This window comes from Equus caballus, chromosome 14, assembly GCF_041296265.1.
Source record: "Equus caballus isolate H_3958 breed thoroughbred chromosome 14, TB-T2T, whole genome shotgun sequence".
In the NCBI taxonomy this organism is placed as follows: domain Eukaryota; kingdom Metazoa; phylum Chordata; class Mammalia; order Perissodactyla; family Equidae; genus Equus; species Equus caballus.
In genome coordinates, this window is record NC_091697.1 from 82,698,012 (window position 1) to 82,714,928 (window position 16,917).

General features: G+C 40.1%; 1 protein-coding gene across 11 annotated transcripts in view; it reads right to left on the reverse strand.

Moving 5' to 3' along the window:
* The window catches only part of MACIR (macrophage immunometabolism regulator), a 169,150-nt gene that overhangs the window by 111,818 nt on the left and 40,415 nt on the right, over positions 1-16,917 (reverse strand). For all 11 annotated transcript variants that reach the window (XR_011425653.1, XR_011425650.1, XR_011425651.1 and 8 more), the window contains one exon: positions 1,527-1,620. Coding sequence is in view for 4 of the 11 variants with exons in the window: in XM_070234479.1 (XP_070090580.1) it covers positions 1,527-1,620 (94 nt within the window). In the remaining 7 variants the exon portion in view is untranslated. The remainder of the gene's footprint in view (positions 1-1,526; positions 1,621-16,917) is intronic.

The window sequence follows — 16,917 nt, forward strand, 5'->3', positions numbered from 1 at the left end:
ACCAGAAAAGAGTAGAGGCAGGATTTGAACCAAGTTCTTTCCAGCTCTACGCTTCTGCTCTTTCCCCTACAACAGGGAACAAATCATACAGCTGTGCTATATGTAGTTATGAGCATCAGAGATGACGTAATTTTGGCACGTTTTTGGCATTCAGTAAGTGACATTTATTGTCATCATCATCATTTTTTATAGTGTCATCTAGCTATGAGGATTCCTTTACCAGAGAAACACCCTACTAACAAGTCTTTTTCAATCAAAGCATATTCTTTTCCTTGCATATGCCTCCTCTCTCTTACCCCACACAATCTATTGCATGAATGAAATATCATTCCTCATTTTCTCCTCCACATGCACAGGTTGAAGACAGTAGTAGTACAGTAGAAAGAACACAGGCTTTTGAGTCAGCTAGATCTGCATTTGATTCCCAACACCAGCACTTAACACCTAAATAACTGTGGGCAAGTTACATGACTTCTCTGAAATGAAGATCTTTTCATCTGTAAAGGGACTAACAGTGCCTTCCTTATAGAATTTGCAGATTAGAAACAGTGCATGCAAATAGTAAATATTCAGTAAATAATTTATCTCATTATTATTACCATCATCATACCCTATGCTTCAGTTAAATCAGACCACATGCCCTTCCTAATATTGTCTACGCTTTGCCACACCACCAGTCTGTAATTCTGCCTCCCATCTCATTGTTTTTTCCCATTTGTTCTTCAATCTGTGTTCAAAAGTCACTTCCAAGATTTCCACTTCCTACTAATCAGAAGAGATCTCCTCTCCATCCAAACTACTGTAGCACTTGGAACTTGCTTATTAGACCCACTGTATCTTGTATCATAATATATTTATTTTTGTCTAACTGTGTCAGTAAACTGCAAGAACCTTGAGGATATGGACAATATCTTATTCTTCTCTGTTTTCTCCACAGCACCTAGCTCAGTACCTGGCACTCAATAAATGGATGAGTAAATCAAATATATAAATATAAACAAAGTTTCTATGAAATCTGAATTCTCTCTTTAATAGTCTTAATTTCAAATGTGCAGGAACTCTTGAGTTAATTCAGGGATATGACCCATTTCTAAACTGACCAAATCAAAAATTCTACTCCTTGACCCTTCGCCATAGAACATCCCTACCAGGATGGACATGAATAAACTGGGATTTCCAGAGGAGCCTTAGGAGCACTGAAGGGCACTGCAGAAAAGTAGCCAGAAACAAAAAGAGTGAGAAGATTGGCAATGTTGTGGTCTGAAAGGGGAAGTGACGTGGAAAATCAGATAGGAAAAAAAGGGCTTCTAAAGAGAATGAATATCTTTTGGTCAAGAAAACTTCTTGATGTATTTCTTGAGAAATCAAACAATTTTAGATCATCATTGACTCTTGTATTAGGGTTCTCCAGAGAAACAGGACCAATCAGAGATTTTATGTATGTGTATACACACACACACACACACACACACACACACACATATATATATATATATAAAGAGTTTTATTATAAAAGATTGGCTCACATGATTATGGAGGCTGAGAAGTCCCACAGTCTGACTTCTGCAAGCTTGAATCCCAGGAGAACTTGCAGGGTAGTTCCCGTCCAAGTCCGCAGGCCTGAGAACCAGGAGCACCGACAGTGTAAGTCCCAGTCTGAGAGGAGGAGAAGACTGATGCCCCAACTCAACTGGGCAGAGACAGAGAGCTTGTCCCTTCCTTCACCTTTTTGTTGTATTCACTCAAGGCATTGGGTGAGGTCCAACCACATTGGGGAGGACAATCTGCTTTACTTGGTCTACAAATTCAAATGCTAATCTCACGTGGATACACTCTCACAGACACACTCAGAAATAATGTTTAGTCAAATATCTGGGCACACCATGATCCAGTCAAGTTGACACGTGAAATGAGCTATCACAACTCTCAAGTTTAAAAGGATGTAATTTTGGCAAAAATAAGGAAATTCAGCAACCCAAACCAGAGTAGCCAATAACACATTAGCCTGTTGCTGAACATAGCCATAAGTCTGGAGGTGGGTCACTGAAGAAGGGCCCTGGCCAAGGGACAAAGTAGGCACTGAAACCCAGCAGGTGCTCTGGGCTCCACACTCTACCAAGCCGGCCTGGGGCTGCCTCCCTGGAGGAAGGGTGCCTTTTTCACATGTGCTGAGTAGCTATAAACCTGAAGGGTTGTAACAGGAGCCCTGGAAGGCTGTTCCAAATTGTCTCCTTTGGTCAACAACAGCCTGTTGATAAACCCTTTAGCATTCTGATAAAAGGTTGCCTCTTCTTTTCCCTAAATATGCATCCCTTAAAACTGCTTGCTTGCAACCTGGGGCTGTAAAAGCTAAAAGGTTAAAAAATATTCAGTGTGGCAAGACCTCACCTGTGCTTTCACTACATGTAAATTATTTTAGGGCAAGAAAAACACTTTAAAGTCCTAAACACAGATAGCTCTTTGATGAATCTTTGAAAATAGACATGCTTTCAATCTATTGTTTTCTTTAAGAATAACAGAGTCTTAAGTGGGGATCCCACTACTTATGCAAAAGACATCAGATGAAGACTTGTCATATGTTCTCCCGAGAAGGAAAATTTCTCTCCCACTACTCCTCCCACTTCTAAAAAGGCACTCTCTCAAGCCTGTTACTTTAAAAGCTTTAGAAAGTAGGGGGAAGAGAAAAGGATGACAATGTCATTTCATGTGACAGCAGCAGCATACAATGAAAACTCCTCTGCCACTCACCCAAGTGTGTTACATTCCGCTGAGACAAATTCTGATTCTCTGCAATCTTGACCTCAAACCACTAATAAATTTGTTGTAATTGTGGACCTGCCTCCTGGCTCACTTACAGCCCTTCTCCCACACAAGCCCATCAGGCAGCTTGAGGGTGGCATCACTTTGGGGGGACAGTGGGAGCTCTGAAAGCCAGGTCTGTGGTCTGAGGCTTCACAGAAACTCAGGGAGGTGATGGGAGGAGGCTCCCCTCCCTGGGAAGCCAGAAGAATGTGGCGACAATTACAAAGGTGGGAACACTGGACAGAAATAGGCCAGGAGAGGCCCATGCAGTTCCCTTTGCCTGGAGTGCCCTTCCTTGCTCCTCCCCTTATGGGAATTCTACCCCCCTTAAGGACCAGTTAAATAACTGCTCTTCCAGGAAGACTTTCCTAATTTTCCTCTTCCTTTCCCTTTGCCCTCCTTCTCTCTCTCCTCTACTAGTACACGCTCAGAATTCATCTTGACTTCCTCTATAATGTCAACCTATATTGCACTTGCTCCTCCTTAGCAATATTTAAGTGTGTCCTGTCTATTGTGGTTTGATCTTTCCATATTTGTCTCCCACATAAGTCATGGACAACTTGAGGGTGGAGACCAAACCTTGTTCAATCCTATATACCCCCAGCACTAGGCACAGTGCCTTGTACATCGTATAGACAGGGCCTTTGCACACACTGTTCCATCTGCCCAGAAAATACTTCCCTATTCTCCACCCCTCATCCCTCATGCAGAGAGGAACATTTATCCCTCCACTCCTCATGCATCCATTGTGTAGTGACACTTATGGCTTTTTATCCCACTCTGACTCACTCCTCCCTCCATCCTAGGACAGTTGGGTATCCCCGGCCAGCACTTATCTTGCTCCCTAGTCCAGCTTTCATGAGGGTATATTCCGATCTGCAACCTTGCCTGCAGTTTTCCAGCATAAATTCAATTCAGAGGAGTATTAGCAAGCTTATTCGACCACATATGTAAGCCACATCCTAAATTGTATCAGTAATAAAGTTGACATTTTGATCTCCATCTGTCTGTCTCCTGCGTCTTTCTCTCAATTCGTTCCAAACTCAAGTGGAGAGAGTGGGATGTTATGTACTGTCCTCCTCAATACTAGTGATGCTTCAGATGATGAGCAACACATCGCTTCCTTGGAAACTCTTCCCTGACCACTGAAACTTAGTTGGGACCTCCTGTACTTTATATATATAATTTTATTTTCCTTCATGGCACTTATCCAATAGCATATTTGTCTGTAGGATTGCTTTCTTAAACTTTTTATTATAGAAAATTTCAAACACATACAGAAGCAGGGAGAATGGTATAATGGATCCCCACACATTCATCAACCAGCTTCATCAATTATCTAACCAATTTTTTTCATCTGCACCCCATCCACTATCCACCCCCCCACACAAACCCAGACAACTTGGAAGAAGATATCCCAGATATCACATCATTTTATCTGTAAATATTCCAGCATCTATCTCTAGTAGATAAGCACTAACATCTTTTTGTTTGTTTTTTCATTTAACCTATTTGTGGGATTATTTATGTTAATGATCATTTCTGCACACACCCATCCCTTTTCCCAGATTACAAACTCCACGTGTCAGAGACCTTGTCTGTTTTATCTCAAATGTATAGCTGGCACTTGGTAGGTACTCCACAACTGAAATGAAAAGGAAGACATTTTTAAAGGGAATACAGAATGCCATTTGAAACTTGGTGGCCAGCATCCATTCCCCTCCTTTTAGTAACAATATCCAGAATTTCCCACAACTCTCAGTCCCTGTGACTCAAAAAGTATTGGCTCCACCTCCCTGCTCCAGGGATCTGGCACCCAACTCAGGTCTGACAAATCAGAGCAATGCAACATCCTGGCCAATAACATTGGTTTAGTGATGAGCACAGGACAATATGACGCAGGGAAACTTGCTCAGCAGCCAGGAAAGAGGCAAGCTCTCTCCTACTGGAAGTGAACCTGCAGAATGATAGGGCTAATATCCCTGCAAGGATGAAGTGGATTTGAAAATGGATCTGACACAGAGGAAATAGAACAAAGAGATGGAGGGAGAAGTCAGGTCCTGGAGAAAGCATTTGAGTATCTGAGTCAAACCTCACAGGAGTCAAATCTATCTGTAGATTTTATTTTTTGCAGGTGAATGATCCAGTGATTTGACATTTATTTACATTACAAAATGATCACCCTGATAAGACTAGTAACCATCTGTCATCATACAAAGCTATTACAATATTGTTGACGATATTCCCTATGCTGTACATTACACCTCCATCGCTTATTTATTTTATGACTGTAAGTTCGTACCTCTTTTCCCCTTCACCTATTTCACCCTTTCCCCTACCCCCCTCCCCTCTGGTAACCACCAATTTGTTCTCTATATCTATGTTTTTGTTTTATTCTTAAAGTTACATTACTCAATAAATACCCTGTTGGCTTAAATAAGCTTGGGTTACGTTTTCCAAGATTTTCAGTTGAAAGTTCCTGTCTGATTACAGGGAAGAGGGAAAAGATACAGGGTAAAGAGAAACTCCAAAGCCACTTGAATGGTAAATAAAATATATTCTTTTTCAGTCTAGTACTTGGTCTAGTACTTACACATCCTGAGTTTTCATGGCAGATCAAGCCCGTAGGCGTCGGATCCCTCACTTCTAAGATAAGGGGATCTAAGTGGCCTCTAAATCCCCTTTGACTGAGTAAGTCTGTGAGTTTAGTGGGGAAAGCCAGGAAAAGCACACTGAGGGATCTGGACTTCCTTGCTGGAAATAGCATGTGCTTGCTGGCAAAACTCCTTTTTGGCTTAATTAATTTTTAAAGCATTTGTATCTTCCAGGAAAAAGAAAATAACTTCTAAAATGAGAAAGACCCCTGCTCAGCATTTCTCTGTTGGTCAGTACATACTCCATTGAAAAAATAAGTCTTTCCTCACTCACCGTGGCCCAAGACCGTAACGTCAGCATTATGAAAACACATTCAGATATTAGGTGCGATCAACAGGGAGCTGGAGATAAGCATTTTTAAATTTCCCCCAGCAGACACTGTGCCTCCTGCAAAGGAGCAGCTCACCTTAGCTACTATGGAAATCACTTGCTTCCTCTTAAACACACATGTGTCTTTATTTCAAGCTCCTCTTTTCAGAACCCTATGAAAATCTTCACCGGATTGAGAGCCAATCTCAGAGTAATATTAAAGGAAACAAAAATTCAGCTATATTTAGGAATCTCTTGGCTTTAAAGTATGACATGTTTCTTAAATTCTGTTAGGTGAAAATACGTTTACAGAATTGAAACTAAGAATTTACTTTTATCCAAGGGGGTGAGAATAAACTGTGATGGGGAAAGAAAATGGCCTCAAGATGCATAGAGACGGGTCCTTGGCTGGAGACCTCCCATTTGCTACCTATTCTCCGGCTATGTCAGAAGGAAAGATACCTAGACAATTAAAAACCACTTCCCCTTTATATTCTCCTCCACAAGAAGATGCATGTGCTGGAAAGATTGGTCATTTGAAAGACATCTCTGATCTCACTGAACCTGTATTTATCTAAATTTCTGGTTGTAGAGATTCATTCAATCTTTCTAAGGGGCACTTTGACAATATAGATATCAAAACCTTAAAAATACGCATACCTTTTGTGGAATGGCTCCAAATGATCCTTGCCACCTGGTATTCACTCCTTTGTGTAGTTCCCTCCCACAATGAACTATGGCTATAAGATTGCATTAGCATCCTATGGCTTCTATAATAAATCACTATAAATTCAGTGGCTTAAAACAACATAAATTTATTATCTTATAGTTTGGGAAGTCAGAAGTTCAAAATGAGTCATAATGGGATAATATCAAGGTGTTGACATGGATGCATTTTCTTCGGAGGCGCTGAGGGAGAATCTGTTTCCTTGCCTTTTTCAGCTTCCGGAGGCTGCCTGCATTTCTTGGCTCATGGCCTCCTTCCAGCCAGTAACCACATCACTCTGACATCTGCTCCTGTAGTCACATCTCCTTCTCTGACTCTAATTCTCCTGTGTCTCTGTGTTACTAATAACATCATTTGTGATTACACTGGACCCACCTGGATAATCCAGGATAATCTGCTCATCTCAAAATCCTAACTTAACATCTGCAAATTCCCTTTTGTGATAGAAGATAACATATTCACAAGTTCCACTGTTTTAGGCCATCTTTGAGGGGTCACTATTCTGCTTACCACAGTGAGCAACAGAAAATGGCAGAAGTAAGAGTGTGTCATTTCCTTTGTGAGGTCATAAAAGGCATTGCAACTTCTGTCTTGCTTTCTGGAATGTTTTGTTCTGGGGAAGTCAGCCGCCATAAGCAGACCTGTGGAGAGGCTCATGTGGTGAAGAACAAAGGCTTCCCACCCATAACCAGCAGCAATTTACCAGCCACGTGCATCAGGCATCATGGAGTGGATCCTGCAGCCTTCATCAAGCTTTCAGATGACTGCAGCCCCAACCAACATCTAACTGCAACCTCAGGAAAGACCCTGCCCAGCCGCTCCTGAATCCCTGACCCAATAATAAAGGATTGTTTTTGCTTTATGCCTCTAAGTTTTAGGGTGATTTCTGAGGAAAGAATCAGTTATATTGCACAAAGAAGTTATAGGTACAAAAAATTCTGAATAGAGAAGCTCATCTGAGTTTTTCATTAGTGAAACATTAAAAGCAACCTAAGGAGCCAGCCCAGTGGTGTGGTGGTTATGTTCAGTGTGCTCCACTTTGGCAGCCTGGTTTCCCAGGTTCGGATCCTAAGCACAGACCTACACCACTCATCAAGCCATGCTGTGGCAGCGTCCCACATACAAAATAGAGGGAGATGGGCACAGATGTTAGCTCAGGGCCACTCTTCCTCAAGCAAAAAATAAATAAATAAACCTAAATATTCAGCTACGGGGGATTAGTTAAATAAAGTAAAACATACCCATATAAAGGATGAGCATGTATCATTGTATAGAACACAAAAATCATGTTGTAGAGATTATTCAAGATGGCAGCATAAGCAGACTCTGAACTCTTCTCCTCCCACAAACACAACCAGCTTACCACTACTTTTGGAAAAATTACCCTGGAGAGAAAACTGTAAACTGGATAAAAAGAACCCCCACAACAAGGGACAATCCTGACTAAGGTGGAAGAGGCAGAAATTCCTGCTGGAGAGGAAAAAAGCCACCTTTGGGAGCAGCAGAGCTTCTTAGGTGGCCAGGCGGGAGCCACCCTAAGGTACGCAGCCCTCCCTGGAGGAGTGAAGTCCAGAGCAGGGGCTGATACTACTATAAGCATCCTTCAGACTCAGCCCAACTGAGACAAGGGTCTTACTGTCTGGCTTTGCTGGCTATTAACTGCAGCGAGGATACCCTCAGAAAAGCTATCGGCCAAAAGCCGAAAAGACCCGGGTCTTAAAGGGCCCAAGCACAAACTCACTCACTGCAGCAACCTAAAATCACCAGAGAGAAGGCTGACAGTCCTGTGGTGAAACGAGACTCATGTGGTAGGTTCTGGGGGTATCTTGGTGAGAGGAGGGACCTCTCCAGAGACTGAGACATTGGTGGGGGCCATTGTTCTGAACTCGTCCAGGCATGCTGACATAGACCCCGGTGGGCGTCATTGAGGTTCATCCCTTGGCCTGTTAGCCCAGGGGTCTGCCATGCCCACTAGAGCACAGATTTAATCCAGTTCAGCCAGGGTAGGCAACTCGCCCTAGGGACTGGCCCCAGCTAACAGCAAGCCCTCAGGCTACTTTTCAGCCTGCATTGACTGGGTAACTTGATCCTCTACAGGCAGGCAAGGGTGTCTGCCACTGTGAGGCAGGGCCTGTGTGAGGACCAGGTGAACTGTGGGGGTCATTGGTGGAGAGGTGGGGGCCTCTGCAATGCAGTGTCAGGGTATGCTCCAGGGGGTTGAGAAGCATGCACAGACCAGGACTGTGTTGACGGTGTGTGTGGTCCTGTGGGGGGTGAAGTTTATCAGCGGCAGAAGACCTGTGCTTCACAAATAGCCATAAAAAGGATCAGCTCCACCTTCCAAAGCCTGAATTAACTGAGTGCTCCTGAGCCTAGGGCCAGCCCCACTCAGCTGCACTCCTAAGAGCACTGACAACAGCCTTGCAGGCCTGAGGCCTATAGCAACTGTAAGCCCCTGAGCTTAGCAACCAGCTACACTGGGTACCAACCCAAATAAGAGGAAAAATGTAATAGGAGTGTGCTGATAGACTTTGTAGCCAATGGTGCTGAGGCTCCCCAGACCGGATTTACAAACAGCTGGCCAGGGAAAGAAAGACTAGACTCCCTGGGTTCCGGCAGTGGGAGCAACCCTGCCACAGAAGAAGGACACAAGTAGCCCACAAAGGGGTCACTCCTGGATCTTCTGGACTGGTGATGAGAGGGAAGCACACTGCTGGGCCTCACAAGGCATCTCATACATAAAGCCACTTCTCCAAGATTGGGAGAGATAGCCGACTCACCTAATACATAGAAATAAGCACAGAAATAGAGGCATAATGAGGAGACAAAGGAACACTTTCCAAGCAAGGGAACAGGACAAAACCCCAGAAAAAGGACTAAATGAAACAGAAACAAGCAACCCAATTGACAAAGAGTTCAAACAAAATATCATGAGCATGCTCAGAGTATGGGGAGAAGACTGGATGAACACAGTGAGCACATCAGCAAAGAACTGGAAGATATAAAAAAAAAAAACAATCAGAAATGAAGAATACAATACTGGAAATGAGAAATTCACTAGAGGGACTCAATAGCAGAGTAGAAGAAGCAGAAGAACGGATGAGTGAGCTAGAGGAAAGACTAGAGGAAATCACCCAAGCAGAACAGAAAAAAGAAGAAGGAATTAGACAGAATGAGAACAGTCTAAGGGAACTCTGGGACAATATCAAGCATGCTAACATTTGGATTATAGGTGTCGCAGAAGGAGAAGAGAGAGACAAAGGGGCAGAAAATTTATTTGAAGAAATAATAGATGAAAATTTTCCTAATCTGAGGAAGGAAACAGACATCCAAGTTCAGGAAGCACAGAGAGCTCCAAACAAGAGAAGCCCAAAGAGGCCCACACCAAGACATATTATAATTAAAATGTTCAAAATCAAAGATAAAGAGAGAATCCTATAAGCAGCAAGAGGAAGGCCATAAGTGACATATAAAGGGAAGCCCATCAGCCTATCAGTGGACTTCTCAGCCGAGACCCTACAGGCAAGAAGAGAATGGCACAATGCATTTAAAGGGCTAAAAGGAAAAAACCTACAGCCAAGAATACTCTATCCATCAAGGGTGTCATTCAGATTAGAAGGAGAGCTAAAGAGCTTCCCAGACAAGCAAAAATTAAAGGAGTATATCACCAAGAAACCAGTTCTATAAGAAATGCTGAAGGGACTTATTTCAGTGGGAAAGCAATGACCACAAATAGAGATAAAAATATATATATTATCAAAAAAACAAAACAACAAAAAAATATCAGGCAATAAAATCACTTGTAAAGGTAAAAATACAGTAAAGGTAGCAGGTCATCTACCTGTGAAGATAATATGAAGGTTAAAAGACAAATGTACTAAAATCACCTATTGCAATCATAAGAGGGTAATGGTAGACACACACTAAACAAGAGACTATATATGATTTGAAAAACATAAAATGTGGGAGGATGGGAGTGAAAAAGTAGAGCTTTTAGAAAGAGGTCAAGCTAAAGAGTCTATCAACTCGATATAGACTGTTATATACATAGAATATTAAATAGGGTCCTCATGGGAATCACAAATCAGAAACCTATAACAAGCAAACAAGAAAGTAAGACAAGGGAAATCAAACATATTACTAAAGATAGCCATCAAACCACAAGGGAAGAGTGCAAGAGAAAAAGACAGGAACAGAGAAGAACTACTAAAACACTCAGGAAAAAAAAAAGTAACAAAATGGCAATAAATACATATTTATCAATAGCCACTTTAAACATCAATGGACTAAATGCTCCAATCAAATGCCATAGGGTGGCCAATTGGATAAAAATACAAGACCCATGTATATGCTGCATACAAGAGACACACTTCAAACCTAAAGACACTCACAAACTGAAAGTGAAAGGATGAGAAAAGATATTCCATGCAAATGGCAAAGAAAAGAAAGCAGGGGTAGCAATACTTATATCAGATAAAATAGACTTTAAAACAAAAACTGTAACAAGAGACAAAGACGGGCACTACCTAATGATAAAGGGAAGAATCCAACAAGAAAATATAACACTTGTAAATATCTATGCACCCAACATAGGAGCACCTAAATATATAAAGCAATTATTAACAGACATAAAAGGAGAAATAGACACAATAATGGTAGGGGACTTTAACACTCCACTTACACTAATGGATAGATCACCCAAACAGAAGATCAATAAGGAAATACTGGCCTTAAATGACACAATAGACCAGATGGACTTAGTACATATATACAGAACATTCCATCCAAAAACCACAGAATATACATTCTTTTCAAACACACATGGAACATTCTCCAGGATTGATCATATATTAGGCCACAAAACAAGTCTTAATAAATTTAAGAAGATCAAAATAATACCATCATCTTTTCTGACACAAAGCTATGAAACTAGAAATCAACTACAGGAGGAAAAACAGAAAAGCCACAAAAATGTGGAGATTAAACAAAATGCTACTGAACAACGATTGGGTGAATGAAGAAATCAAAGGAGAAATCAAAAAATTCCTGGAGACAAATGAAAATGAAAATACAACATGCCAAAATCTGTGGGGCACAGCAAAAGCAGTTTTAAGGAGGAAGTTTATAGCAATTCAGGCCTACCGCAACAAAGAAGAAAAATCCCAAATAGACAATCTAAAAGAGCATCTAAAGGTACTGGAAAAAGAACAACAAACAAAGCCCAAAATCAGTAGAAGGAAGGAAATAATAAAAATCAGAGCAGAAATAAACAATATAGAGACTAAAAAAAAAAAAATAGAAAAAATTAATTAAACCAAGAGCTGGTTCTTTGAAAAGATAATCAAAATTGACAAACCCTTAGCTAGACTCACCAAGAAAAAAAGAGAGAAGGCTCAAATAAATAAAATCAGAAATGAAAGAAGAGAGATTAGAACAGACACCTCAGAAATACAAAAGATAATAAGAGAATGCTATGAAAAGCTATACACCAACAACTTGGATAATCTAGAAGAAATGGATAAATTCTTAGAAACATACAACCTCCCAAAAATGGACCAAGAAGAAGTGGAAAATTTGAATAGACCGATCACCAGTAAGGAGATTGAAATAGCAATCAAAAACCTCCCAAAAAATAAAGGTCCAGGACCAGATGGCTTCCCTGGTGCATTCTACCAAACATTCAAAGAAGACTTAATACCTATCCTTCTCAAACTCTTCCAAAAAATTGAAGAGGAGGGGAGGCTTCCTAACTCATTCTACGAAGCCAACATTATCCTGATACCAAAACCAGACAAGGACAACACAAAAAAAGGAAATTACAGGCCAATAGCACTGATGAACATCAATGCAAAAATCCTCAACAAAATACTAGCAAATCGAATACAACAATACATTAAAAAAATCATACATCATGATCAAGTGGGTTTCATTCCAGGGATGCAGGAATGGTTCAACATCCGCAAATCTATCAATGTGATACACCACATTAACAAAATGAAGAATAAAAATTACATGATCATCTCAATAGATGCAGAGAAAGCATTTGACAAGATACAGCATCCATTTATGATAAAAACTCTAAATAAAATGGGTATAGAAGGAAAGTACCTCAACATAATAAAGGTCATATGTGACAAACCCAGAGCTAATATCATTCCCAATGGAGAAAAACTGAAAGCTATCCCTCTAAGAACAGGAACCAGACAAGGATGCCCACTTTCACCACTCTTATTTAACATAGTATTGGAAGTCCTAGCCAGAGCAGTCAGGCAAGAAAAAGAAATAAAAGGGATCCATACTGGAAAAGAAGAAGTGAAACTGTCACTCTTTGCAGACATGATTTTATATATAGAAAACCCTAAAGAATCCACTCAAAAACTTTTAGAAATAATAAATGAATATAGTCAAGTTGCAGGATACAAAATCAACATACAAAAATCAGTTGTGTTTCTATACACTAACAACAAAGTAGCAGAAAGAAATTAGGAATATAATCCCATTTACAATTGTAACAAAAAGAATAAAATCTAGGAATAAACTTAACCAAAGAAGTGAAAGATTGTACGCTGAAAACTGTAAAACATTGTTGAAAGAAATCGAAGAAGACACAAAGAAATGGAAAGATGTTCTGTGCTCTTAGATTGGAATGATTAAGATCGTTAAAATGTCCATACTTCCACAAGCAATCTACAGATTCAGTGCAATCCCTATCAAAGCTCCAAAATATTTTTCACAGAAATAGAACAAAGAATCCTAAAATTTATATGGAACAGCAAAAGACCCCGAATAGCCAAAGGATTCCTGAGAAAAAAGAACAAAGCTGGAGGTATCACACTCCCTGATTTCAAAATATACTACAAAGCCATAGTAACCAAAACAGCATGGTACTGGCACAAAAACAGACTCACAGATCAATGGAACAGAATTGAGAGCCCAGAAATAAACCCACACATTTATGGACAGCTAATATTCGACAAGGGAGCCAAGCGCATACGACGGAGAAAGGAGAGTCTCTTCCATAAATGGTGTTGGGAAAACTGGACAGCCACATGCAAAAGAATGAAAGTAGACCATTCCCTTACACCATGCACAAAAATCAACTCAAAATGGATTAAAGACTTGAATGTAAGACCCGAAACCATGAAACTTCTAGACGAAAACACCAGCAGTATGCTCTTTGACATTGGTCTTAGCAGCATATTTTCAAGTACCATGTCTGACCGGGCAAGGGAAACAAAAGAAAAAATGAACAAATGGGACTACATCAAACTAAAAAGCTTCTGCACAGCAAAGGAAACCATCAACAAGACAAAAAGACAACCTAACAATTGGGAGAAGATATTTGCAAACCATCTATCAGATAAGGGGTTAATATCCAAATTATACAAAGAACTCATAAAGCTCAACAACAAAAAAACCAACAACCTAATTAAAAAATGGGCAATGGATCTGAACAGAGATTTCTCCAAAGAAGATATACAGATGGCCAAAAGGCATATGAAAAGATGCTCAACATCATTAGCTATCAAGGAAATGCAAATCAAAACTACAATGAGGTATCACCTCACTCCGGTCAGAATAGCTATAATTAATAAGACAGGAAACAACAAATGTTGGAGAGGGTGTGGAGCGAAGGGAACCCTTGTACACTGCTAGGGGGAGTGCAAACTGGTGCAGCCACTATGGAAAGCAGTATGGAGTATCTTCAGAAAATTAAGAATAGATCTACCATATGATCCAGCTATCCCACTGCTGGGTTTTTATCCAAAGAACTTGAAAATGCAAAGGCATAATGATACCTGCACCCCTGTGTTCATTGCAGCATTATACACAAGAGCCAAGATTTGGAAGTAACCTAGGTGCCCATCAAGGGACGAATGGATAAAGAAGCTGCGGTATTTATACACAATGGAATCCTACTCAGCCAGAAGAAATGATGAAATCCGGCCATTTGTGACAACATGGATGGTCCTTGAGGGTATTATGCTGACTGAAATAAGTCAGAGGGAGAAAGTCAAATACCATATGATCTCACTCATAAGTAGAAGATAAAAACAGCGACAAACAAACACATAGCAACGGAGAATGGATTGGTGGTTACTATGGCGGGGGGAGAGCAAAAGGGGTGATTAGGCTCACATGTGAGGGGATGGACTATAATTAGTTTTTGGGTGGTGAACTTGATGTAATCTACACAGAATTAGAAATATATTATGATGTACATCCAAAAGCTATATGATGTTATAACCCAATGTTACTGCAATTAAAAAAAGAAAGAAAGAAATATTAATCTAAAAAAATAAAATCACGTTGTAGAACAGTGGTTTTCAAACTTTTTCTGGGTAGAACCTTTTGTTAAAGTAAAAATTTTAAGAGAAGTTTGCACAATAAAAGCAGTCTTTCAGGTTGAGGAAGGTTCAGCTTCCCAGAGCCAGGCCCTGGCAATGATGCACTCCAAGGACACCCAGGATTCTGAGAGCTCTGTTTGAAAGTCACTGTTCTAAGACAATCTTTAATGACATGTGAATCAATATACCGACTAAGAAAAGCAGGTTACTGAAAGCACAAGATCCCTTTTTCCTAATATGCTTGTCTACCTCTCCCACCTCATCTTAGGGGAGGGTGGAGCCCTCACGATGGCATTAGTATCCTTACAAGAAGAGCCCAGAGCTCACTTTCTCTATCTGTTATGGCCATGTGAGAATATAGTGAGAAGGTGACTGTCTGAAAGCAGGAAGAGATCTCTCATCAAGAAACAAATCTACTATGACCTTGATTTTGGATTTCCAGCCCCCAGAATTGTAAGAAATAAACGTCCATTGTTAAAGCCAGTCAGTCTGCGGTATTTTTGTGATAGCATCAAGGGCCCATCCTAATGACCTCATTTAACCTTAATTACTTCTTTAAAGGCTCTATCTCCAAATACAGTCCCATTCTGAGGTACTGGGGGTTAGGATTTTACCATATGAACTAAAGGGGGGACCACAATTCAGCACAAATTATCATTAAATATCTATTCCAACTACAAAATAGTGAGCCAAAAATGACAAAATGATGCCATAATTTCTATGGTCTGTGACATTCAGGACATCATCATATGCTATTACATGTTCACACTGGTTATAATAGCCTTTTTAACTTAGGTGAAAACACAGCCACCTTAAGAGTGCTTATCAGCCCCTCACAAAAATTAACTCAAAATTAATCACAGACATTTTGTAAAACTCACAACTATAAAACTCCTAGGAGACAATATAGGAGAAAACCTAGATGACCTTGGGTATAGCAATGACTTTTTAGATAAAACACCAAAGGAACAATTCATGAAAGAGATAATTGATAAGCTGGACTTCATTAAAATAAAAAAACTTTTGCTCTGCAAAAGACAATATCAAAAGAATGAAAAGACAAACCACAGACTGGGAGAAAATATTTGCAAAAGACACTGATAAAGAATTATTATCCAAAATACACAAAGAACTCGTAAAACTCAACAATAAGAAAACAAGCACCCAATTAAAAAATGGCCTAAGACCTGAACAAATATCTCACCAAAGAAGATATATAGATGGTAAATAAGCATATGAAAATATGCTCTATATCACATGTCATCAGGGAAAGGCATTTAAAACTACAAGGAGATTCCACTATTAGAACAGCCCAAATCTAGAACATTGACAACACCAAATGCTGGCAAGGAGGTGGAGCACAGGAACTCTCATTCATTAGTGGTGGGAATGCAAAACAGTGCAGCCACTTTAGAAGGTAGTTTGGCAGCTCCATACACACTAAACATGCTCTTATCATTCAATCCAGCAATCATGGTCCCTGGTATTTAACCCAAAGGAGTTGAAAACTTACATCCACACAAAAACCTGCACACATATGTTAACAGTAGCTTTATTCATAATTGCCAAAACTTAGAAGCAAAAAAGATATCCTTCAGTAGGTGAATAGACAAACTGTGGTATATCCATACAATGGAATATTATTCAGCACTAAAGAAATGTGCTATCAAGCCATGAACAGACATGAGGGAACTTTAAACGTACATTACTAAATGAAAGAAGTCAATCTGAAAAGGCTGCATACTATATGATTCCAACTATATGACATTCTGGAAAAGCCACAACTATGGAGGATGTAAAAAGATCAGTGGTTGCCATGAGTTGAAGGGGGAGGGATAAATACGCAGGGCACAGAGGATTTCTTAGGGCCATGAAAATACTTTGTACGATACCATAATGATGGATACATGTCACTATACATTTGTCCTAACCCATAGAATGCACAGCACAAGAGTGAACCCTAATGTAGACTATGGACTTTAGGTGATTATGATGTATCAATGTAGGTTCATCATTTGTAACAAATGTACCCTCCGATGGGGAAATGTTGATAACGGGGGAGGCTGTGCATGTGTG